We start from the raw sequence: 27,506 nt of genomic DNA on the forward strand, positions 1-27,506 counted from the left end.
CCTTTTTTATTTATTTTTTGCCATCTCGTTTTGAACCTTCCCAGAGGTGTTTTTCCACACGAATTCTCCTTCATTGCCGCTCATATTAACTTATTTTGGCTTCTCCAAGACGTCCCTTCCATTGTAATCTTCTCTTGTAACGTCTGCTATACGTTTTGTACTTTGGAATAAATCCTGAGCTCTGCATTTTTGCCTCGGTTGCTCCGAAAATTGTCCACGGGTATTTTCTATCTATACTTTGTTCCAAAACCGAATAACCAACACAGAAACTAAAATGCGACGGCTCAGCAGAAATTAATGCGTTTTGTTTCTGTGCTGGTTATTATCTTTTGGAACAAACTATAGTATTAACAATTTTGTCTGGTCTATTTTTCTTAGTGGCCAAGTTTCCGCTCCGTACAGGATTCTGGACGGATCAAAGTATCGTATAATTGGCTTTTTAAATCTCGATAATGATCGTGGTCCTTATATTTTTGCCATCCCATAGTAACACTTATTGCCTGTCTGTATTCTAGCCATAATTTAAATTACCATGCTATAACTACAGATTTTTTTTAGGCCGGTGTTCAAATATTTTAGATCTAAGCCACCACGTACACTCTCTTTCCGAAATGTCCGCCTGTGATAATTTTTTTCATATGCCGTACAATTAAAATTTAACTTTCGTCAGAATGCACAATGTGCATTATCGACTAGTACGCCCATTTACTAATAATAACTCTAACGGCACCGGATTCAATCCCCTGAAAATCCCTATTTCCGTACCAAACAAAGCCAAGTATCTAGCGGATAACATGTGAGACCGTGTCATATTCTATGGCCGTCATCATTTGAGATGATCTCGATTTATTACATAAGAATAATATTTAAGTCGGGATATAAGGAATAGTATCGGCTAACCTTTCAAGCATCGTCACAACCACCATAGAAATGTTTAATTTTTGGATACAAATTATACAAATATTATACCTAGGACTTACTTTACTAAAACGGGTTAGTGATTTTTTGTCTAGTGTTGTCGGAGGTAGGTGTCACAACTTACCGAGACGCTTTTAAATCTAAAACGGTCCGTCTCACACCCTAAACGTGCCCGTCTAATATTAAACTAGATTTTCAGAACAAAGCCTGTAAATTACATGTGTGAGTTTACATTGTATATACAGGATCAGGATGTACCATGAAGAATTTTAATGGTATAATATTTTATGGTATCATAATTACTCCAAACACATGCGTTAAATGTGTATTATGTTGTGTTTATATATAATGTATATATATCGGGTCATAATAATAATATATGTTATTATAATTATATTATACACAATTAAACATTCGAATTTGTGCTTCATATTTTAATAAAATATTTTAAATATAATATGTATTTACGCATATAAAATGCATAAAGAGCTCCTGCAATGAAATCTCTCAGGGGGGTCTATTATTTTATCATTAATCTTTTAGTCTAATGATCATGTTATACCGTGCTAAAAGGACAGAGTTCATTTTCCAATTATAATTTGAGCAAATATCAGCATCCCCGCTAGGCTTAATAAAACAAAATACTGTCAATTTTAATCTTATCCTATAAGGCATAAGCTATAGGCTAATTCATTTTAGAATAAAATCTTTTGATTATTATTAAAATTAGACAAACATCTAGAAAGTGTTAAAATGATAAAAACAGTTAAAACAATAAACATATAAATGTATATTATACTCTAACAATTTGTAATAAACATATAGATTTTTGACACTTGTCTTTTTGTATGGCAGAATATTTGTGAACAAATGTCAATAGTTATCGGATTGGATTGCTTGAGCTCAAATTCTGAAATCTACCCTCGTCGTCGCAATGGGGAAACATTTTTTTAGTTAATTTAATGATTATTGTTTATAAGCATGAATATAAGGAAAATTGTTTTGTTAGTAAGTGCTGTGATATTTGTTGTTACAATTTAAGCGATGAGTACCTAAAGCATGTTTGCTCATAAAATATTTGTCGACGAGATCTTTTTCTATCTACCGTAGATGACGTATAACTTTTCTTACATTTTTGTGGTAGAATAGATATATTGACGAAAAATAATAACCATCGCCCGTAAGAACACATTGAAAATATAATTTTGTATAATGTTGTAAAAGTTACATGAACCTTTTTGGTCCGTCCACTGTAATTTTCACATTTCTTCGCACTGAATGGAAATGTTAATACGGGTTCGTAAGATATATAATATATATATATATATAGTGTATATATATACGGGAAATCTATAGTTATCGATTATTTCTTAAAATGATTTAGGGGATTAAATTATTTTTGAATGACTCAAGCTACCTAGTTTCTACTTTGTATTATATTATGCGTTGTCATTAGGTATCGATCTCCGTATAGATACAATAGTTGGGATATCAATTACAAATAACTGGGGCTTATTGTTTTTTTGTTATACAATTGGTGTTTACCATCACGACCAAGTCTCGTTGTTCGTTGTCGTGAAGCCGCACAGTTCGAGGGGCTGTGGCTTTTTTGACCCGAACGACTTGCGGTCGCGTGGGCGTTACTTACGCACAAAGACAAACATGTGCAATCGAAAAGTCTGTAGCGAAGCTGTAATAATTTCAGTATTGTTATTTTTTTTATTATGTATATCACTACTACCAACTCGCCGATCACATTGCAACGATCTATATTTTCGATCCTTACCACCCGTCTCTCTCTCTCTTGTGTATGTTTATAGGTATATGTCATCGTACACAAATAAAGCACAACACCGAAGGAATGGTGTGTGTTCTCAAATCCGGATCGAGGTCACACGACTTGCACCGCTCGTTTTTTTTTATGTATTTCTTTTTTGACGGTTGTGTGCGACGCGTTTGTGTGCTGTTGTTCCCCTCTCTATCTCTCTCTCACTCTATGAGTGTCTCCACAAGACTGTGGTCCGGTCTGTTCGACTGAGGCGGTAGGTATAGTGGGCGATTTTTTTTTAAACATGGTTTTAGGGCCGACCTAGAATCGGAGGCGATACGTGACCGGACCAAAAAAAAACAACAAAATAAAATGTTATTGTGCCGGTAAAAATTGAATGGTAAAAAATAACTGGTCGAGAAAAAACGCAATTTTTCGAACGTCGTGTGTTTCATGACCGTAATAATAAATAATAATAAAAATAATGAAATAATAATAGTATTAATGCTCTTTTGTCGAATCTAGCAAGTATAATCGCAACGATATTTCAACTGGTTTCAACCGAGTACGTTCGTCTTTCTTCTACATTTTTTCTCTTAACTCTTTCTTACTGTAATATAATAAATGAGTATATATAGGTATACGAGGTTATCCGATTTATGTATACATAAAATATAATAGGTAAATATTACTATACAGACAGACCGCGATAGCCACAACCGTTTCCGACAATCGACACTATTCCTATTTGATTTATTTCCCAGTTTTCTCGTTAAAAAACATATAATTAGTGGACCATTAAAATAATTTGATTCCAATCATTTTATCGCAATTCGTTCACGTTAAATTATAACTAAAAAATGTATTTTATTAATTAAACAACAATGTGCATATAATATAATGTTTTTATATGATATGCACGCACAAAATTCAACGACATAATAAGTGATTTTTTTAAATAAGTGTATCATAATTAATTACCATAGGGTTATTAAAAGTTCGGTGGCACCGAGAATTTTCATTTTCAACTTGTCGCGTACAGTGTACACACAACTCAAAATGGAGACCCACCAATACTAATACATTGCAGACCTAATCTAAAAAATTGAAAACAATAACGAGCTCGAGTATACATAATTATAATATATAAACAAATAGTTCTATTATTCATTTACAAGTTGATATTTAAAACTTTTCTCATCATTCATTTATTACTTCTCTTTAGTCAAAATACCTAATGTTTTTTTGTGTTGCATTGTTTATTGTGTGTATAGCATGTAGATAAACTGACGATGCATTCGTTAATGTTAATTAGTAGATGTCAATTCGGGTTAATGGAAAAAATTAGAAATATTATTGTTTAATATTATTTTTACCTTTGTTGCTAAGCCCATTTAACTATACGCCGTAATATAATGGCTTGAACAACTACTCATCGAAAAAATACACTATTGCTCCGTTAAGTGCTCTATTATTATTTATACAGTAAAAGCCTAAAAAGGTCATCGATTTTTGGGGAAACTTATTGTGTGTACCTAATTATGTTGCTATTAACATTTAAACCCGCCGGAAATACAATAATATTAGTGGCAATCGCCTACGCGGAAAGACCACGTCGATTATTTAATTCGCTATTTGGCATTTTGTGCTATTTTATTTTTCAAACCGTGCTGACATGCATGCTCGCCAATCATTAATAACATAATGTTTGCTCTATTATCTTTTTCGCTGGTATACATTAAGCTTTCTTTGCGCCGCAGTCGAACAACCTGTCCAACAGACACGAAACGTTTTAATTTTCGACTGTTACATTTTTAGCGGGGTTTTCGCCTGGATACTACACAGACAATATCGATAATAATACATTACCTAAGTAGGAGCAGCACAACAGTTGTAACGATAATAATTAATAATAATACAAATAGAAATGACGATTAAACGCATCAATTGCTATATGTTTGGCGGCTTGGATGGTTGTATCAGATATGATCGTTACTGATTTTTACGGAAATTATTGTATTTTCAACAAGTCCACTTGAATAATATCTGTTTGTATGTACAATTAAAACTATAATAATATTATGATCGTAGACCGTAGTGTGGACACAACCAACGCGATTGTATAGTCTGCATTCGGTATAATCGTTTCGTCTTTCACGGTTTTGGTTGCTACTCGAAATCGCGGTAAAAATAATCTTCTATACCTAATAAGATATGTAAAAAAAAAATGAAATTGAAACAAGTCGAATTAAAAATTAAAAAAAACCCAATGCGAGAACGTGGGACCGCGCGTTTGAAAGTAAAAAGTTAACAACTATAATATAAATAGTATTATGTTGTATTTTTTGTTAAATTCATTTTTTCGACCGCTTTCTTTTGTCAGTATGCATAATAGTATGTTCTGTCGCGCCGCCCAGATTATAATACAACACTGTGCACGTGTATCGTACCTATGCTAAATGCAAAAATATATTATAATTTGTCTGACCGGGTCGTGCACACACGATTGCGCATATGTATTTATATATATATATATATTTACAAAAATATTACCGGATTACGGCAACGGTCGTTAATAAATAGGTATGTAGTTGACATCCAGTTTTACATGCCCGGAAGATTTGTTTGGGGGCAAAATATGTACAGATACAATATTCCGGTTTGCCATCAGCTCGACCGCGAGATCAGAGTCATCCCGCGGAAACTGATGAAATTATACAAGCAGCTGTCGTCGCTTCAGGCTCCACAAACGGAAATTAAAACGAATTTGTTGTAAATCAAATTTAGCATCTGATAGACACATTTCCTCCAGGTATTTTCCGATGCAATTTTACGGTTGCCGGATATTTAAATTATTGATGTAACGCCGGAATATAATATAATAATAATAAAAAAAAAAAAAATTAAATATATCTATTCGCGTTTACACAGCAGGTTGTGGTGTAAAAGCATTATGTTAATGTGCTTGTTTTACTATAATACATTATGCAGGTATAGACACGACTGCGATGGTACGCGTGCGGGAGTGTTACAGAAGAAGAAAACACGTCCTTGCTGGAGCTTATAGGTAAATATGTAGGCTGCTATGTGTTTTAAGTTGGTGTTGACGACGGGGCCTAACCCACACCGTGTGCTGTGCGACATAAATCGACCGATGAATAACAATTGCCACCGTGTAGAGCCGTGGTAGGTATGTCAATAATAATCGAAACGGTTCGAGGCGGTCGACACTGTTTATGTAGCGCGTCCCGAAAATGTTACACTGGAAAAAAAAAGTAGTCAATTGTTCTAAATATTTCTTAACGACTTTGCTATACAGTTGCCCACGAGTAGTTTTGACGATTAAATGAAAAAAAAAACAAGTTTATTAACAGACATCGTGGAATTAATTTACAAACAAAAACAAATAGCGGAAAACGCTATTCGAAATAATATACGTTCGATAATTATTACTTATTATTGGTTCGAAATTCGAATTTGATGTTTTTTTTCACTCTCGTCCAAGTTTCTAAAACACCCCGGGCTCGTCTATCGAAAGCTATTTAAATATGTAGTATGTTTATAAACGTTATCGATTCGCCCATATTATAGTATATTATACAATGTAATATTATGTTCTTCGCGGCAAATGGTAATTATTACTAATTATTACTCGAAGAAAATAATATATTTTTTTATAACAAACATCTTATTTCATAGAACGTGTATTTAGATTTTAGAAACATGATCGATACGCTTAGATTTCACCGACCGGTCGTTTCTCCGTGTACATAATATATCCGAAAATAATCTTTTATTTTTAGTTCATTTGTGTATTATTATTATAATTACTCGAACTGTATTGGAAATCCAAATCGGAGAGAAAGAGCGCACGTCTTTGATTTTAAATTATCATACTGATGATTATATTATATATATATATATTATCATGTAGCTATATTATAAAGAGCAATATATTTCAATTTTCCCTGGTTTATGGTTTTATTCGATTAACCGATTGCTGTAACAGAAACGTAATCCAAAATTGCGCTTCGATTACTTTGTTTCGATTGGCATTATTCGCGCGCGCTCTTAATCAATTCGGAAACGCCAAAGAAAGAGCGCGAATCGATCTTGGAAAATTTATCGATTTTCCACGTTAACACAACACTTCAACCCCACTACCTATGTAAGTATAACGTCCTAGGTTCAAGTGTGTGTGTGTGTGTGTGTGTGAACGGCATAAATAACATTTTTATATATTTTTATACGTTATTAGCGTGTACGCTTTCACCTCTGCTGCCATCGGCTCACACCACATTCCTTATTGTGTGTGTGTATGAAAAATATGTGTGTGTGTGTCCATCTCTTTACCACTGAAAGCGATCCAATTACCAACACTCTTGTGAGTCGTGACGTATTATCACGTCTTTCGTGTGCATTGTTCGCGCCAATCACACACTGGCCGTTGCGGACGTGTAATATAATAAAAACTGTGATGATAATGACGGAGAAACATATCCGGATAAAGACGGACACTCCTCCTTCCTTTGAAAATACTTTGGTTTTTTTTGTTTTCTCGAACGCCGTACTGTATTACCGGGTTTTCAGAAAACTGATAGGACTAATCAAGCCTCAAGGTAAACAATATTATATATTTTTTAAATATTATACGCCATAACAAGACGTATATAGTGCTATTTGTTTTTGAGCATTTCATTTTTTTCTTGTGATAGTTTATAAAATCAACTGCTAATAGCCTAAACGGGCGGTCCTATTTGGGCAAGAGAGGGGTTGTGAAAATAATGTTTTTCCTGTTAAGTTAAGAGAAAAGCCCGGTAAAAACTAAGATGACGCCACTGTCTGACAGTGTTGTTGTTGCACTGTACCGGGTACAAGTGCAGCGCGAGGAGTTACATCAGCACAGGTCCGTAACTGCACGACGATAAAAAAGCGCATAAAGTGTACCTACCGCGTGTTGCGCTATATTCGAAGTCGTATATATTGTAATATGTGCATTTTATAAGACTGATTGTTTTTAACGGGTTAAAAAAAGGCGACCTCGTCGAAACAACAGCAACATACTATTGTCGGGGGTGGACGTCCTCAGGGTGATTTGTCTAGAGTTATCGGTAGGTTAGAATATATATTTCTCTTTCTTGCCTTTTGGCGTGTCGTGTGTCCCACATTTTTTGCCGGCCCAATACATCTAGGCGACCGCGGAGAAAGTGGCTCGGGCCGCGTGCGAGTCAAACGATCAAGGCCACAACGGGCACCGTGTCTCGTTCGCGCACATCAAACATATCCCGTGCAAGAACAATGCGAACATTGCCGCCCCGTCGCTCTACTGCTATATAATGCTAATGAGTAATGATAGATATCAATGGGAATCAAATTGAGATGAAAGTGAACTGTGTTTGTTTGGCGTGTGACCATCGCCGTTCTACCGCGGCTACCGGCAAACGGGGTACACGCTTTTCACGCTCAGCATAATAATATATTTTCATAGTTGTTGTTCTTAGGTGTTGCTTATTATTACCGTATAATATATATATACATAGTAATATTGCTACCGGACGCGTTGCTTTCTCGAGAAAAATCGTAATTTTACTTGACTAGCGTTCTCTGTAGTGTGTTGTACTTATAACGGATAGGGCGACCTTGGTCCTAGGTGTAGATACAAATGTCACACTAGAATTTACCAATTGAAATAATATATATTATATCCTAGAGTGATTGTTCATTAGACATGCTCAACACAGAAAACAATATCTATTGATTAAAATACATTTTTTTTTATTAAAAATTGTTTTCTAAATGAAACTATTAAACAACACAGCCATTTCAAAGAGGGGTGGAGTAATGAAGCGCGAGGATAAAACTTACATTTCACTGCACCTGCCTCCACAGCGCTAATGGTGAATAACGCATGACTATCAACATTTTTAGAAAAATGTTCAATCTTTGAATTGCTCGATGACACCTGACGTTGATTTATTTAGAAAAATTTCGCTGTTTCCATAAGACCATAAGTGATATTTAAATTATTAAATCGTCTTGGGACACCCTGTGTATATTATAATGCGCACTATTGTAGTGTCAATTTCGAGTGTATCAATAAACGCGTTATAATATTGTTTTTATTGTCGTAACATCCGCTTCCATGTGTCCGTCTCTCGACCGTCGTCGTCACGGTTGTCCACGCGTTGATTATGCGAATCGTTTTTCGATGTCAGCTCAAAACGTTTTCGGGGACAAAATCAAAACACTCCGGCGTATACTTAACAAACGATTCGGTCGATTTACTACAAAAAAAAAAAAACATCAGTTTCTCCGAAACGTTGGGCGATGACTCGAAAAACAACTGCAAAATAATTATCGAGGTCGAATTTCTCGGCTGTTCCGAGTCGCTAAAGTGCCAAAACTTAATTAAATACAAACAATTAAATCTTTTGTTTCTGTTTATTGTTTCTGTCTGAAATACTTATGAGTTAATACTCTAAACGTTTTCTACTCAAAGTTGCATTCCGACGGTTATAGAATGAGAAACGGTGTAATCAGGATCAGGTACCCCTCCCCCCCACTCACAATGGGGAAAGTTTTTTTGTTTAACACAATTTCAGAAGGTTAAGCCGAATATTTCGACTAAGGACAGGTGTGTAATAAGTCACCGTGTTGATTTACATCGTAGCACTTTTTTTTATTTTTATCATTTATATATATATAAATTTAGACTTACATCCGTAAGTACATAAAGTACATCCGCGTACCGTATAATAAAATAGCCAATCATTATACCTAAACATTTTCGTTTTCGCTTATCCTATTCATCGCTGCATTGTGTATTCACACTTTCGTCGGAGTGCGCTGCGTGAGAGTAATTTTTTGAAAATAATAATGCCGGTTAAGGAACCCATGAGAAATTGCGCGGCCACTTATTTTGTATGGACCTAGTAAAAATATTAATTTTCGCGAAACCAGGATGGTATTTTTACTGTCTTTAGAGCCTTCTCTTCGTCCCAACCAACTATCCGGTGTAATAATATTCCACGCTGTGAATACTAAGAGCAGCTTTGGTCGATCATCATATTCGTTTTTAAACTTGGCGTTTATCTCGTTGATCTCCATCGACCGTCAGACCCCGCGGCAGGTTCCTCTCGGCGAAGCGCACAATTATTTTCTACATGACTGACAACCGACAATAACAAGGTCATTAATTGCCGACCCCGTTGTAAGGAAATGTTCAGTACCGGTCGTGGTGCCCTACCGGATCTGTATCGCCGATCTATAAGAAACGGCAAGTTTTTAAACTATCGTATACTTAACTGGATTTCCAACCACCCGACTTGTTCACGTTTGATTAAATAACATTTCGTCGGTTTCATACGTGTGCTTTTCGTTTCACGTCTGACCGGTGTCAGCCAGGCCAAATAATATACCGCAGTGGTTATAAATGGTTACGAAACGGTAGCCCATTATTTTATGCAGCGAAAAGCGGTGGACGGACGCAACGTCTAATAAATAGTTGAAAAATCATATTTATCCCTCCCAAGCACTTGTTAACAACCAAATCGATTACCGGCAACGTAGTAGTCGTTAAGGCTTTCTAAACGCATACCTCTTGGCAGTTCTGTACTATTTGAGTGTATACCGATAACAGTTGAAATGAAAAATCCCCTCCCCCCAAAAGGACTTGTGAGTTAAATAAAAGCCAAAGACATCTGTAAATAATTTTGCGTTTGTCCCGTTTGGTCGCACTGTGTGTTTATATAAACTGTTTGAAAAGTATACACTACACTCGGCCTAATCGAGAAAGCCGACGGCAGAAGCGACCGAGAAAGCGGAGGAGTAAACGCGATGACGAAAAAGATGACCTTTATAATAACAATAGTGTTTTATCATTAAGCACACTGAGTGTCCGGTTACACAACTTTGTATACGCCCGTGAAAATCTCTGGCCCCACAACCGAAATCCAAAAAGGTCACCTCGCCACAATGGTCTTATCAAATGTCGCGGGTCATGTCATTCATCACCGTGACTCGGCGGCGTCTTTATACTGTACGGTCGTTAATTGAGCTGTACTTGTATAAACGATAAGTGAATGTGTCAATCGTTAGACGTTAAAAGTGTTTTTTCTTAAAAAATTACAAAAAAATAACCATTACGTTAATGACGTTGTGTACAAATATACGCTACAGCCTACATTCATAACCCGGCCAAGTCTTACTTTTATAGTTCTTATTTTGTTGCTGCTAAAAAAAAAGATTAGTGAATGTTGCAAGTGTCAAACGTTCATTTATTAGTGGTAATTTAAGAGGGCTAGGTATACGAAAAACAATAGAAAAATTTTCATTAAATGATCACATTCAAAAAATCTCAGCAAAAATATAAAATCTAGAACCGTAGATATTGTACAACATTAACTTCAAGTTTTAAGGTCTATAATACGCCTGTATACCAAACCCTGAAATCAAGCTAAAATTTATAATCTCCTATGTAGGTACACTCGGAAGTGATTGGAAAAAATATTATAAAGATTGTGGCATTAATAATTGTTGTCGAACATGAATTCCATGTTTTCGACTCTTGGAATGTTTGACACAGTTTCAACTCTTCAAATACCGTTTCAGTTAATATACTGCTACGAGATAATATTATAATAATAAAGACGGCGCAGATTATTTTTAATGTTATTAAATTACATAATCTCCCGTCGACAACTATAATCACGTTGCGATGGTAAAAAGAAAGAAGAAATTGAATGTTAACTGTCGCGAAGATCAAGCCGATTCGTATCTATATTATAAACAGCCATAGTTTAGATGCTCAGAAGTTTCACTGTCGCACTAAACCTCGGTCGTTAAGCATACAGGTATAGTATAATACAGTGTACCTACATAATATATTCGCTATATCGCATAGATATATGCTGAGAGACAAGGGAGATTATGTTGCATCATAATAGACAAAACCGTAACATCTCGGAACACATCTGGTATTCGATTGTAACAACAATAATAGTAATTACGCCGATATTAGTGTTATATTATGTTGTCCGAACGTCGTCCTCGCCCGGAGACATTTATATATTGTAATAATAACAGACATAATAAAAATTAGTTTTTTTTTTGTTTTTTTCTATTCAGTTCAATTAGATTCGTCCGTCCGTGGGAATACCACAGCCGTTAATGACAATTTTTTTCGTTTTCTAATGTCGCTTTTGTTCTACGGGTCGGCCGATTTACAACTACGAATTACCTAGTACCTAAGTATAGCATTAGATTTTCAGGGAGAGCGAGGCCGTGCGATTTAGAAAACGTGTGCCGTGAAATCCTCTGCGCTCGCTCGCGTACACACTTACTGCACACACTGTGTTATGATATTATACATAATTAATAACACGGTGTTGTATTTCATTGTTCGGAAAAATTTGTATGGGCTTTGTGCCGGCGGTGTCCTCGGTGTAGTCGACGAGAAGACCGCGCGTTGTTCTCTTATGGTGTTGAAACAGAAGTAGCTGTCGAAAAGTTTTGTTTGGAATATTTATTTCAACCTCTGATATAATCGAAGCATAACCCGATTGGAAAACACCACAGGAATAACTTACCGTAACAAATATTAACGACTTTATGATGTAAAATTAGAACTCTAGTGACAGGTGACAATCTGGATCTTGTTTTAGCCAAAACCACTATTAGGTATTGGGTTGACCAATAGTTTAAACACCCGGCATGGACGTTCATCCACGGCGTAGAAGAACCAACTAGCAAAATTTGCAAAACATTTTATGTTGTACTGCCTTATTGTATAACAATGTATACATCGCTGTCAACAATTGAAATATAAACTAGTCATTGAAAAATTGAAATTTAGTTCACTTGGCCGGAAATCTAAGTCTGTTTTCCTACATTAGTAAATATAGTACTTGTTGTATTAGGAATATAGTAGAAAAACAAACTTTCGACTAAACTAAAATTCGATTTTTTCATGACTGGTATAATATGTACATACATTACTTTATTTACTTATTTCCTATATTATATCACGCATTTTAAGTCTTATGTTGAAACACTTCTTCTTTTTTTACATAGCGACCATTAACACTGAGTTAACGAAGTATTTTTATTGGGATATCAGTAGTTTTTTTATACAAAGAAGTAGAAATAACATAGAGTACTCGCTCATTAATACAGAAGAACTTGTCTAACTTGTTTGCCTCTATGCAAAACTGAGTAGTTATTTATTTTTTTATTCTTTTTATTTGATTTTATAATGTTATCTTTATGAGTAATTCCTTGTATATTTAATAGTTGTTAAACGTTTTGAACGTATTGAAAACGTTTACTTTTTTTTTGTTATTATATTTATTATTATTTTAGACCTTTCTTTAGATTCTTTTACTTCTTTTAACACACAAATAACGTTTAGGAAATATATATTTCTGAGCTCTAACTTTTTACATACCTTATGGATTTACATTGGTTTATCACAAGGCACGTTTACTTTGGGCGTAGCCCCTTTAAAACGAGGATAGGTTGATGTAAGTGATGTGACGCGCATGTGAACGCTGTCCAACGGGTAACAGCTGGTAACGTCATAAGACACATAATGTTATCGTATAGACACGATCGGGACAGTTTAGTTGTTTGGCAAACGCTATAGGTTTACTAAATTACAATAATATATTATTGTAATACCTCGTGGCTGTTGTGGCCTGTATTGCTATTGTGTGTGTATATTATTATGCTACACTGTCGATCTGGAAGTAAATAGACACGAAGAGTTTTCCTTCGCGTCGACGTGGTTTATAGCCAACCGGTTGATTGATGGCGAAAACAAAAAAAAAAAGATATAATATATAAATGAAAAACCGTATGGGCCGGTTATGTATAATATAGCGAAGATTATATGCGCGCGGAGGAGAAAATTGCGTGTGCTGCACGTGAAGAGAGAGCACCACTATAGTACACAATGTACCTATAGCAAAACAAGTATAATATACCCGTCGCCAACAATTATACACGGTTAGGAGAAAATAATACCCATTCAGACCGACGGAGTTTAATTTTGTTAACCGTCAAATTGCAACACACGAGACGGACTTCTAGCAGTCGGTTTGTTGTTTTATTTACTGGCCATAACTCTGGAGAGTTGAGTGCCTTGGTGATGTTGCAAATTTAAAAATATCATTATAATATCGGTTATCCGTCAGTCGAGTAAAATTGTATTCGATCGCCAACCTTTGATTGAATATAATAATCGATAAGAATACAAGCTATTTAACCATAAGCCATTGTGATGGAAAAATTATTATCAGACAATCGCCATTAGTCAATATTCAAAGACTTCCGACATTTTTAAAAATTTAATTGACCTACTACTATTTACATTTTAGATAAGTTAAAAATGTATCGCTATGTAAATAAATGACTGGATTGTCATAACGAATACACGGTTTTCTGTTTAATGCCAACTGAGTATCTTCATTGACTCATCTCCTCGTAATGTATTTCGTGCGACCGTATTAGTCTGTTCGTTTTCTATTTATCTATTTATTTATATTTACATTGATAAGTGACATGTGTCAACACAGGACTATACACTACACAGTTATCACATTTTTTTTACACGTTATATGGTTTTGATTTTTACAGTGCCAGCATTTTAACTTAAATAAATAATAAACCATTTATGTCGAATTTTATTTTTAAGTTATCACCAAGTTGGGCCCGTAGCTACAAAACTAAAGTCTGCTTTTTGTTTTTTTTTCTTTTGATTATGTTCGTGTTAGCCTATCATCTCGAAAAAAGGCAAAAATCGTTTCCGTAGGTAAGAAGAGGAAGTTTTACAGGCGCGTTTTACACATTTGTCGACCGAGAGAGCAAACTTACTGCAAAGCTAACCGCCATATGGTCAAAGTAGGAATCGTGCGCTGAGGTCAATCTCTTGCGGGCTTACCGAATTCGTCTGTAACTGTTCGAAACCGTTTGCAGAGATCATGGTCGACTGTATACATACACGTAGATACTACCTCTGGTGGAATGTTTATTATTGTTATTATTTTTTCATAAGCAATGTCAATGTCGTTATAACGAAAAGAAAACATTGGCGCGCGCTAATAGCGTATAATTTACATTCGTAAACCTCCCACGCTTTAAACATGTGCCTAAATGTATAATAATATACATATTTTATTATAATTATACGCGCAGGCGAACGTTTCTAGGAACTTGGGCCGTACAAAAGATCATTTGCCTCGGGCGAAGAAGACTCGCTTAATGGCAACCATAGTACTATTCTTAACACCTACCCATATTATACACAATATATGTTGGTATAAGGACGCCGGACTACGACGCAAGTCGTTTGCGACCACGGAGTACCGTTAAGTCTGTTTTTATACTACACGGAAAGTGAATAACACAACCGTATACGAGTAGATGCGTGTGTTGAAAAATAAGTCCAGTAAAAGTATTTTACAACCGTTGTCAGATTGCTAAAAGTAATGCGATTTTATTTTTAGTTCCGATAAAAAAAAACGAAGTAGATAAACTTAATACTAAATATGTTAGAAATAATACAAATTAGTTAAGTTTATCTATTAAGGAACAATTGACGGTATCTTTTTGGTACAATGGGTGCACAAAGTAGTGTCCTATGTCAGGCGTTGGAAAATTAACGTTTACGAACATTTTCCGTACACCCAATGGTCTAAAAGAGCCAATTTAACATTCAGTACTTTTTTTTTTTGCAAATTAACCTTTAAGTTTTCATTTTCTACATACTATGGAAAATACAATTGAGATGGTTTGGTTAAGCTAGATCAAAACCGAAGAGGAAGTGGGTGACACACAGCAACTCTGTTTCCTCTTTCAACCTCTTTCAACCTCATCCAACCACCCTTAATTCTGCTTACCACATGGTCAAATTGTATTAGTTATAACGATAATGGTCGATTTTTTTATTTAACTGATCTCAAATACTTAAATTTTCTGCTTGTATTAATATGTACGTATAAATATATATATGAATATTTGTTTACAGAAAAATGAATGATGCATTCGGAAGCATTGGTTTGGTTAACGACGGGAATTGGCGGTCCTCTGTCGATAGTATGGCTGTGCTGGGCTATTCTGGTGCTGTGGTTTGGCCGCGGCCAGTGGAGACCGTCGGACCCGCTGTTAATCGCGTTGCTCGGTGAGGCAATCGCCAAACAGATAGCTTCGACCGCCGGATCTGCGCTGTCGCTGTTCAGACCGGATGAACCAGCGTTGTGCAGCGCGGTCCAATGGATGTGGACGGCCGCGCACACCATGCAGGCCGGCACGCTGGCGTCGTTGGCGTTAATGGCCGGGCTAAGACGCAAGAAGAGCACCGTCACCGCCGGCGGCCGACCGCTGTTACTCTACCATTTGGCCAGCCTGTCGGTAGTGAGCGCGTGCGTGGGAGCCGCCTCGCTGATCGCGCAGTCCGATCCGTGTGCTCCGCCCGCGGACAGGCGGTACGCCGTCTTTTCACTGGTGCTTCACGCGGCCCTTGCCGTCGTGGCCTTCGCGTCCGCAGCGTTCGGCTGTGCCGCTGGCCGCAAAAAAGGGCCTCCTAATCCGTTGCTGGTCAGCTCTTCGTCCGACCTGTCATCGTGCATGTCCGACTTGTCGACCGTGTCAAGCTGCAGTCGCGGCGGTATTCGGCACAGCGTCAGCGACTGTAGTGACCGAGCGCCTTACCGGAGCGATTGCGCGCTAGTCCACGACCTCTTGCGCTTACCGACGTCTCCTGCCAACGGTGCTCCTCTTACGTTTCTGAACGGCGGCCCCAGGGCGCTGATGCACCAAGACCCTCATCATCAGTTTCACCTCGTCCATCAGGACGACACGCTCCGCCGACTGGACGAGTCTAAGCGGCTCATCGACACCAACGCCATCGCCGCCACCGGTACGCTCGACAGTTACGCAACGTCTACAATGGGCCTGCCGCCTTACCGGTACGGTTCCCGGTATTTGCCGTCCACAACGTCCGTGTCCGCTTCTTCTACAAACAGTCGTACGTGTCTGGCCAAGCGGGTGTCTCTGGTTCAGGACGTCCGCATAGGCTATGTGGTGGCTATTTTGTTCTTGTGCTATTTCGTCGACCACATACCCGTATTGGTAAGTTAGCATAGAAATACTTATATAAAACGTATGATTTAACTTAGAAACAGACATTGAAAACGTTACAAAAAAAAAAAACAGGCAACAAAACTAAAACGATTTCGTTAACCATTTAAATTTGGGTAACGTTTTAGTTCATACTTGTAAGTTCTATTCTAATTTACTAGCAGTTAGAATATTTATGGATATAGTTTATATTAACAGTAGTGGTCGAAATCACTTGGTTTTTATTTTGTCTAGATTTCTTTCTTATTGCACCTTTTTTAAGTTTTCATCGAAAGTCGAGTTTACAAATAAAATGATAATAAGGTGTGGTAAGTGAATCATTATAATTGGTATAAAATATGTGGAATTAATCAAACCATTTGAAAGCGTTAAAAACTCCAGAATTGTAGTGATAAAAGATGTATTTCGTTCTTGTATGAATTATGTTAATTTTGCATATTTTGTCACTAGTGTGAAGCTATCGATGTAGTGTTAATAAAACGTCAAAAAGTATTTATTGTTTTCCTAGTGTTCAGTTGACATGGTGCATAAACTGTTAATCGAAATTTACCACGGTAGATCAACGTCATAATTTTACCATGTTAGTTGCTATGAACGATGTAAGAACTGCACGTGAAAATAGCCTTCTATTTTTCGAACGAATTTACAGCCTTTAGAAAATAGTGTACCTGCTTGTGTAGATAAACGTTATCGCTACAGAGCACATGCTATTTTTTTCAGAGTTTAAATTACCATGTCGAAAATGACTTGTGTATGGAAATTTTAAGAGAATGTGAGAGTAAGAACTCTAATCCAGAGCATCTTTGCAATTTTTCCATAGAAACAATTTTTTATATTTAGTATTGAAACTGTCGATTGTAATTTTTAGGCAGTAAGAAAGGCAGAAATAAAGCCAAGTAGTGCCATGACTCTTACCTACCTTTTCTTGGAACGCACCTGGTTTAAAATCATTTTGTAAAATATAAATATTATAAATAATGTTTGTGAAGAGTATTAAATTCTTTGAACAAAAAATAGCGCCTCGAGCTACAACTGTACAAGACACTGGGCGATTGCTTAAACGGTTAACGACGTGCCTGTGGCGATTCACAAACTTGCAACTATATTAAACGCCGAAAACACCAGTTATAATAATATCCCATGCACGCGCAATAAGAGCATACCAAATAATATTAATCTCAAGTATGAGAATTAGCGTCGGTCGTCGTCCTATGTCCAATTATGGCTTACCAAACGGAACGCGCTTTTTGAAAATGTCTGTAGTCAACTATATTATAATATGTTTTACCCCAGACACAATAGTTGTATATTATCACGCTTATTATAACGTCTGTGGTCGAGTTAACACTGAACATAATATCTTCGGCCTTTAAACGACGGGTACCATCGGCCAATTTGGCCAATAACGTTACAACGAATTGACCGATTCGAATGGTTTGCACGTGTGCGAAATAGTGTAATATTATGTAGTTTTTTTTTATTTTTATGATGTCGTTATCCGTTTAGGATTTCGATGGTAGCACAAAAAAACATCAGCAGCGCTGGCAATAAGACAAAAAAATTAAAATATAACAACTCGTTTGTTTTGTGCTCCAATTGATCGTAAACCGCAAACGTAACATACAACACGGCGGCTCTAACCGCAAAACGTTTAAATCAATACGGTCGTAAAAAAAAATAAATACTAATCAGGTTTGTAGGATTGCGTGAAATCTATCACGGATTTTGTATACCAATATTTCGCTTGTAAACCGCCAAAAAAAAAAAAAAAAATTACAGAAATATTATACACAGCACGATATAGGCCAAACTCCATATTGCACTTTAGGCGCAGCAAATACCGTTCGTTTCTCGCCGCCGGTGACTTATGATTTATTGTAATAGAAGATGCAATGAAATAAAATACATACATTACAAATTCTGGTCGTACCGGTTTAAGTTATTATTTTTTATATTTTTATTCAATAGCCGTTCCCATGACAGGAGAAAAACGAAAGGTTCGGAACACTTAATAATATCATCGGCCCAACGCACAAAATGAAAATACGATAAATAATATTATGTACATTATTTTGGCGCATACTTACACCTCCACGCGCCGTTTAACTCCGTATTATTCGAAGGCGTTATGAAACGCTTCACGTCGTTCCCGCAAACAAATACACGAGCCATTAGTTGGTCAGATAGCAGTCAGTTTTAGAAGAGGACATTCGTATAAGCAACTAACAGGAAAATAGCAACTCCCTGGCAATAATCTGTTTCCAAGCCTAGACCTGTTTCTGGAGGGATGCGAGCAGGGCCGTCTTAGGCTATGTAGGGACTCCTGCGCACACAGAGTTTGTGTATGAACAGACCAATTTAGTCGAGTAGCTTAGGAAAGTACTTTAGTTTAGTAAATCCATTTTGTTCTATTTTTCTGGTCGAATAGCGCCCTAACCCCCCCCCCCCCCCAATATTCTGACTAAAACTAAATAGGCCACAAAAATAGGTCCGAACGCGTTTCTTTAGTCAAGTGTTTTTTCTCAGCGTTGCGAAACATTCTTTGTGGTCTTCAAGTTTCAGTTATCTAATAAGACCATTTGTAGCTCCTAATGAATCCCTTCTCTGGATCCATTTCCTGTAATATATTCACTTTGCTTTTTCATTAAGGTCGTCTTTTAAAAGCTCTTCTACCTCTTCTAAAGTAGCAGTTGCAATAAGTTGTATTGCTTTTTATTTAATTTGTTTTTTCGTTCGAAACTTTTCATATTACAACACATGAATCCAGTATCACAGTACAGCACAACTACTGCTTAATGTACTAAAACAGTAATAAACTAAAATCTGTCTGAACTCTTTTTCAGCTATTAAAACGTTTAGTAGTTAGTAAATCACTTACTACTCGACTAAATTACTAGTGTGTGCGCAGCTTTAGGGTAAAGATGGAACTGGGCGCGAGATTCATTTGTGCTTTGATACTCAAGTAGACACATTGGACGTGTGAACGAATCCGCAAACACTAGGTACGCTTATACATAGGCCCCTTCATTCTTATAACTACCCAGCTAAGAACAACGGACAATCGGTTTGCCGAAAATGCGCGATGATTCTACACGGGTTCACTTTGATTATAATACAACGAGGAATGGGTACCGTGGAAATTAACCTCGTTTCGTTATTAGCACTATTAGCATTATCATTTATCATCATTACCTACCACCATCATCATTATAATCGACTTCACTCTCAATTCGTTGTGCGGCTGTTGTGCCTACATTCTGCACGGTAAACAATAATTAACGACTTCGTCGATCATTCCGTGTGCCCGCGAGAGAACCAAGTTTCTCCTAGTCACGGGAAAATCTCACCCTTTATCCGCGTTAGGTAGGTTAAATAGAAAACGTATGCAGCAGAGGATTGTCCGTGCACAGGGCATCCCGCGATCGTTGTAAATTATACTAAATAAACTAAAAAATGCATCATAAATCAGTACTGTTTTTTAATAAATCTGCGCTACTGCAACGAGCTTAACTTTGTACGTCATCAAAGTGTGATGCAAGTAGTTCTACACCGGCTAAGTAGTGTTTTTTGAAAACGATACAGACCTCGATGCTTTGTAATATGATAGAACACTCGAATGGTCTTACGCCCGGCCGACTCGATCCGTTTACAATGATGCTGAGACGTCGGTATGGAATAAATTGGATTCGTACATTGTTTTATTGTCTGTACAAACTTTGACAATACCAAATACGCTGTCGAACCTTCGGGCCGTAATTATTCCGTGTAGGACCGTCTTGTAACAATAATAAAATTGTATGGTGCAGATATGACTCCTTTGGGCTTTCACGACGATGGCGGTTCCCACTTCCCAAACAATGAACGACGGGTCGATTTCACCCACGTTTTATGAACATTTTTCGATATTTTTCGGTCGTGGAAGGTCGCCCACGAAGGTGCCGCCTTGTTAATATTTTGGTTACACGTTAAAAAATAACACCGAGCCGACGCGTCACGGTTGAAAAATCAAATAACTTTCAGCGTCGACCGCTTTGGATCCCGATCATCGAAATAGAACAGAATGTACATTATTTGACATGGTAATTGCATATGTATACACACACACACATAGACGTCTTAGTAAAATCGAAAAATGCGCGAAGGCGTTGCAAGTGACACGTGCGGTGCAACGCTTTTTTTAAAACCCAAAGTGTAGAAACAGAGTGCAGGTGTTGCAAACGATGATGAGAAGAAAGAGAGAGAGAAAGAGAATAGGTCGTCCCGAGGGTACGTGGAGATCTATAGATTAAAAACTTGAACAGTATTATACACGCGTCAATAGAGCTCGGTAAAGAAAATATATCTTCATCTTAGAAATGTATCTTCATATTGACACACAATGTTTTTTTTATCTTGTTTGTACAATCGACAATATCCTTCGGCTTATTCAACTACAATAAAATATTAAATAAATTATCACTGTTATCAATGTTCACTAGGTAGTTTATAAAACAATTTCGTAGACTGCAGTGGCCGTGTTAGTTGTGAGATTCGCGAGTAGATAAAACGGTGTGGTTTCTACTCGTGAGTAGAATAACAGCATTACTTGCATAATTAGTAGGCTTTCGAGTTTCAACTTTCTGCTAAAAAAAGCAAACACTTAATGAGAAAATATAATAAATAATCGTATAACAGTCTTCGCAGGATCACAATGAAACTCTGATCAGTTGTTGAAATTGTATCAATACATTTTCCGTATGGATTTAAAAACATATTTTTATAAATAAAAGATAGATTGTCTTTAACTGGCAAAATTAAAATATACCGAGGGACTTAATATTCATTATTTTATTCTCCTATGGTTTAAGAAAGAATTTTTATTTTAGAACTATATTATCTGAAATCCATATTGAATTTCCAAGGGATCGCCTGGTCAACAGACTATAACAAATATTCTTAGGCCATCTCATTATTATTTTTTGTTTCTAGCAAAAAAAAAAACATCTATATAATATATTATGTATTTTATAAGCACCAATATTTCGATATTTACATTATTGACGAAAATCGTCATAGAAACGATTTTCCATTTGGAGGAATCCGTTGTATAGAAAATTGTTGCGAAGCATAAACGATTGTCCGTATTCAATATAGTATAATGTTTACCGTAAGTACGACTGACGACCGAGACCGGACGGGCTAGGATTATTGTCGACTATATCTATATACATCCGAAGTCGCATTATTGTGTTGTCGGTCTACTACCGAATCCTCTGGGCTTTCCTTTGAAATGATCTTCAGACGTCGTCCGAGGAGTGTCATAACAACACAGTAATGAGTTTTCCAGTCTAATCACACCTTGCGATCATCGTTCGAGCCAAGGTCGACCGTTCCGTTCATAGCAGACCGATTTTGGCGAGGATGTGTACGGCTGTGTGCATGTGCTTGTCATTGCACAACGAGACAGGGAGAGTTTATTTTTTATACCGCAGCCACGCAAATCCATTGACCATTGCCCATATTGGTGTATCACAAAAACAATATTACCTATAGTAAATGGTTCGCGGTCCAACCCGGCGATAATGGCCGGATCCTGCGCAACGGATCGCAGAGATTTCCCACGTTGTTCCAGCTGTAGTTATAGCCCGTTATAAGCATTTTCGAGTTATCGTTATCATTTTTTTTTTTCCAGCAAACTACATTATTTTTCGGTTTCCCGTTCGTTGTTATATGTATGCCGACGCCGGTTTTAGCGCGGTTCGTACAGCTATTATCGTCATCGTTATTATGATTATTGTTGTTATTATTTTATCCGTGGCGGTTTTCGCGATCATCAAATCGGAACGCTGATGATAGTTACATCATTATCATCGACGGTTTATGAACGACAATGGTAGGTTAGCCGTGGCGGGTTGAGATGCATCGTTCGGAGGCCGTGTTGAACGTGCAGTCTATCTGTATAGTATATTGACCGTAATCCGAATCGTGCGGATCGCGCGCTCCAATTGGATCCGATTTAACGTTACACCGACGAGATTTCAAGTGTGTATAATAATAATAAAATATAATACACTTGCGGTTGTGGTATATACGTAGAACGGATCAAGACCAAAGCAAAAGAGACGGTTGTTCCCGTTTCGAAAACTATGAATACACATGTATATTTTCAACCGTGGTGTACCGTCAATTTATTTAAATTTGATTTTCGTTACTCGTCCGCCAACACCTCGTCGGTCTTTTGGTCTCCGACGTGTGCATTGTACCAGCTAAACTAACGATTCGCCGCCTCTGATTTTCGAAATTCCACATTTGGAGCTGGGCTAAGTGGTAACTATAGTGTACGTTTCACTGCACCTCTTTATGTGCCGTCAACGCAAATTTCCTTTTACAATCTCCACATATTATGTGCGTCAGCCGTTTACTTTGGATTAGTTCAAAACGTACTCAACGCCTGATCTTCGTGTCGGGGTGTGGCGTAAAGTCGATCAAGATCTTTAGTGGTTCCTTAGACATCATTCAGTGACCCGAAATTGGTCCATTTAATTTTTACAAATCAATAAATTACTAAATAAATACTAAACTCACAATTAAATGTTTTTAAAGTTTCTAATTGAGTCAACTGCTGGTAATTCGATTTTACTGTAATTTTAAATTGAACATATCCGTGTCAAGTGCCACTGTTTTAGCTTCGATGCGGAGCAGGCAGCAGCGATACTATTTTTATTTACAAAACCAACACTTTAAAATTGTAACAATAAAATTTGAAGTTATCATATGGGCTATTCTATTTTGAGGGTTTTTGGCATTGTTTTTCCTCCTTTCTATGTCAATTGCCAACGACCTAAAGTCTGTTCAGTATGTTATATTGTAAAATCGTTTTTTGTTCTTCCGGCTATGTTGTTTAAATCTTACATGACGTGCGAGATTTAAACAACTTTGGAACCGTTAGAGTTTAAATCCTGTCTGGCGCTCGGGTACTTATGTATTGTTGTTTCGTTCAACTTATATGTATACAGGGCATAGGTTAATGTATGTTGTTTAGGTACTACTTAACTTTTGTCTGGAGATTTAACACGTTACATTCGAGAGTCAGGCAAGGAGTAGGATCGCGAGCGCCAGAAAAGTTTTTAACGTTGTTACAAGTTCCGGAAACTTTTTTTTGGTGGCACACATGTCGGCGGATAATAAATTACCACTAGCGCGAGCGCGTAACGAAACAATCGTATACCATATCTACAGCGCTTAAATATAAATTGAAAAAAAAAAACAATCCTACTCGCCTGTCGCGTTCAGGTTTTCTATACATAAAATATATGTTTAAACACAATATTTTCGCGCTTAAATGTGCGCGTTGTTGTTTTCGGTGAACGAGTATAGGGCGGTTCTGCCCACTCTTATACCGACGACGAGGCCAACGATTGGATTGTTTTTTTTTTTGTTTATTTGGCCGCCGTTTTACATATATTATAATAATGGTAATTACCGTGCCGTGTGGTTTTTCGATAATGGCCAAACGGGTTGCTACGGAGTGACCTAATGCATCGGCATATCGTTTGCATACATATTATGTATGTATATTGTACGTAGCGTTCAAGTGATCCATGCGTGAGTAAGACACGACTTGCATGTGTGTGTGGTGGCTTTTGACGTTCTCCGCCGGTGTGGACGACCTCCAGGGGTTCTTCAATATTATCTACAGTCCGGTCGCTAAGGCGATCTTCCGGAAACGACCGCGGCGTGACCCGGTTATATACGTTTAAGCTCACGGTAGTAGCAAAACTGACCCAGATAATACGGCTTTGCGGCCTGTCCGGTCTCCGTGTAGCCCAGGTACTGGAAATTTGATCCATATTCAAAATATTTATATATCCATTTTAACCCTGTTGCAAATTGGCCAAAATCATATTGACCGTTTGTGATTCGCTGATGGCATGTAAAAAACCACAGCACACATTATTATCAGCTGTCGGGTCACCAATAATTCCATTATCTAAGCTATAGGTATAGTAAATCATTCGGACCGGCCAGAGTTTTGGCTACTCGGCGGAATATTCGTTCCGGTGGTAGTCATAATCACCCCCACCTTGTGTATAATCTCCCTCTAAAGTTCAGGAATCGTTGTAAAGGTTTTTTTTGTTTATGCTACACCATTATCCATAATTGACGGTGTAGTAATATTCATCGGTCTTATGAGTATTTATTCAAGCCTAAGCATAATGCCTACGCCCAGCGAAAGGACAATGGACCTTGAACAATATAATTCAATTAAGAAATCAAGTACATTACTGCACAGAATTTAGTCATCTGCATTTTTTCTTATATTTTTACGGTAGTTTGTGGTGAATAACGCGTAAGTATTTGATTTTTGTTTGAAATGTTGACCTTACCCAAACCGAACAGTCGGCCTAATATTTTGATCACGTCGTGATCGATATTTTCATTGTTGTCCTCGCGAAAAATTTGCAATACTTTTTCTTACCTCCGAGACGGTTTATAACGATGACCTCGTTTTGCATTTACAAATTATCTTCATTAATAAATTCTCAAGGCACGCTCAACGTATAAGAAGCACGCCACTATAATGCATGGCTGTGATTTTAGATTAAGGATATTATTCTGTTTCTTTTTATCATACAGTTCAGATATTTAATTTCTATATTTTTGAAATTGTCGAATGTTTTCGAATTGTCGAAAAATGTTAAATTTATGCTGTTTTTTTGTCAAACATCAATAAATAATACATTTGCATGGCAATTAAGGTAAATGATATCAGAACCATATTTTTCATTGGATATTTAAAATTAGGTAATATATTAACTCCTATATTTAAGGTCCAAATTGTATTCAAAATGGATCAGTGTCAACGCCAACTCGGGAAAATTCGAAAAAAGTCCCTTTTTCAAATGGTCTGTTTAACTTATATTATATAAGATATAGTGCAACATTGAAATCTAAAAAAAAAATGTCTAAGCCTAAAATGGAGGGAGACCTACGATTTTTATAGATTTCAGATGGATGCTTCGTTATTATTAATAACATAATAAATTCTTAAGTGTCAAACCGTATATGTAATAACTATGCTACGGTAAACTACCAAGTTTTTATGCTAAGATAACTACTGTTTTTATAAGACGATTAAGTACTTGTAAATTATGATAATATAAATATCATACAGGTTTATTGCTCTTATATATAATTATAAACGTATAAAAAATATGATAAGCTCGCCTGGAGTATTATAAAAGTATCTGTATGCAACTACTATTTTACCATCAGATAAGGTATCATCGAATATACGTTTATTTTAAAAACTAATAAAATTGTAATTATAATATAAAAATGAATAACTATATAATAATAATTAACGTATACCTTTGTTAAAAGAACACAATTTAAATTGCATATAAACGTGTCTATTAAATATTTATATAATGGTCCGTATTTTTAAATTAATTATATATTTTTTTAAGTTAATAAGGTAATATGAGTAAATTTGACGATATGCTCTGGTAGGTCACTGAGTGTGTACACGAAAAAATGATAACTGTAATAGTTTAAAGTATGCTTGATGCGTGTGATATGTAACAAATACATAATAACGATACGGCAAAGAGTACTCGGTTGAGAATTATTATATAATTCTATAATACACAGTGTTATATTTGCAAAAATAATATGTAGGAGGTGTGTGCACTATCTATTAGAACTGCGCGATCAATCTACCGCGAAAGGATGACCTGGCACCATTAAATGTACATATTGTATGCAATTTATGTAGGCTGTATTTCTATTGATACACATTGCCCACTGATGAGAAACTAAATGTTTGCCTGCGAATGAAAAAAATAATATCGGTGATCAGTCAGAATGTGAACGCGTTATTTTTTAGGCAACAGTTACTAGTTTTGTTACGATTCAACGGTTTTGATAGCATTGAACAGGGTTAGGTATTATAATATTGTGGTTGTGGAATACATAACATAAAGAATAATTTAATTAAGTAAGTTACGTTTTTTTTTGTTCAAACGTGACTACACGATTTTGAGATTCGTAAAAATCGTAATTATTTGGATATTTCCGAAGGAACAACAGACGATTTTAAAAGTAATGTAGTGGCAATCCGTGCGATTTCCTAGTTGGACAAAACCGCTAAAAAAGAAATACTAAGCCAACGCGTCGTGTGTCTTATGTAAAATTCTCATAAGCCCTGCATAAGTCATACCATACAACACTGTTATGTAGACAAAACCGTTGGATCTCTACATACTTATCTGCCGCATCTATTTTTTGATTTGCATTAATTTCGTATGAAACAAGGAAGTTGTTATTTCTGAAGGGAGAAAAAGAGTTGCAAACGGTGTATAGTAGTAATATATGACTTTCGATAGTCTAGTTGAAGAACAATCGTCCGAGTAATTGGATTTCGTAACCGTCTATCTCAAGACTGTGTGTGACGATGAACATAGTGGTCTGTGGTAAAGACATGTGCCACCATAGTAGGTATTAGAAAACCAAATATAATGATAATATTATTATTCACATGTATATACACTAGCAGTAGCGCGTAAGATACTAATTATTATCTGTTACCATCGCCAATTGAGAAAATAAATCAAATAAAATAATAACAATTATCTTATTCGATTCGTTGTTATTGTATTTCGACACAGACAAAATTCACTAAGTATATAAATTAGAAATTATT

The 27,506-nt window shown here is 36.5% G+C and overlaps 1 protein-coding gene across 1 annotated transcript in view; it reads left to right on the plus strand.

The window, feature by feature from the left end:
• Window positions 1-27,506, plus strand: part of LOC126834662 (uncharacterized) — a 45,517-nt gene that overhangs the window by 581 nt on the left and 17,430 nt on the right. Inside the window, exon 2 of the mRNA XM_050566758.1 lies at window positions 15,711-16,813. Within this exon, the coding sequence (XP_050422715.1) occupies window positions 15,719-16,813 (1,095 nt within the window). The 5' untranslated portion in view covers window positions 15,711-15,718. The remainder of the gene's footprint in view (window positions 1-15,710; window positions 16,814-27,506) is intronic.

This window comes from Adelges cooleyi, unplaced genomic scaffold, assembly GCF_023614345.1.
Source record: "Adelges cooleyi isolate 19-005CV unplaced genomic scaffold, UGA_ACOO_1.1 ACOO_flye_CR_arks_rails_tigmint_CR_PRNA_21, whole genome shotgun sequence".
In the NCBI taxonomy this organism is placed as follows: Eukaryota; Metazoa; Arthropoda; class Insecta; order Hemiptera; family Adelgidae; genus Adelges; species Adelges cooleyi.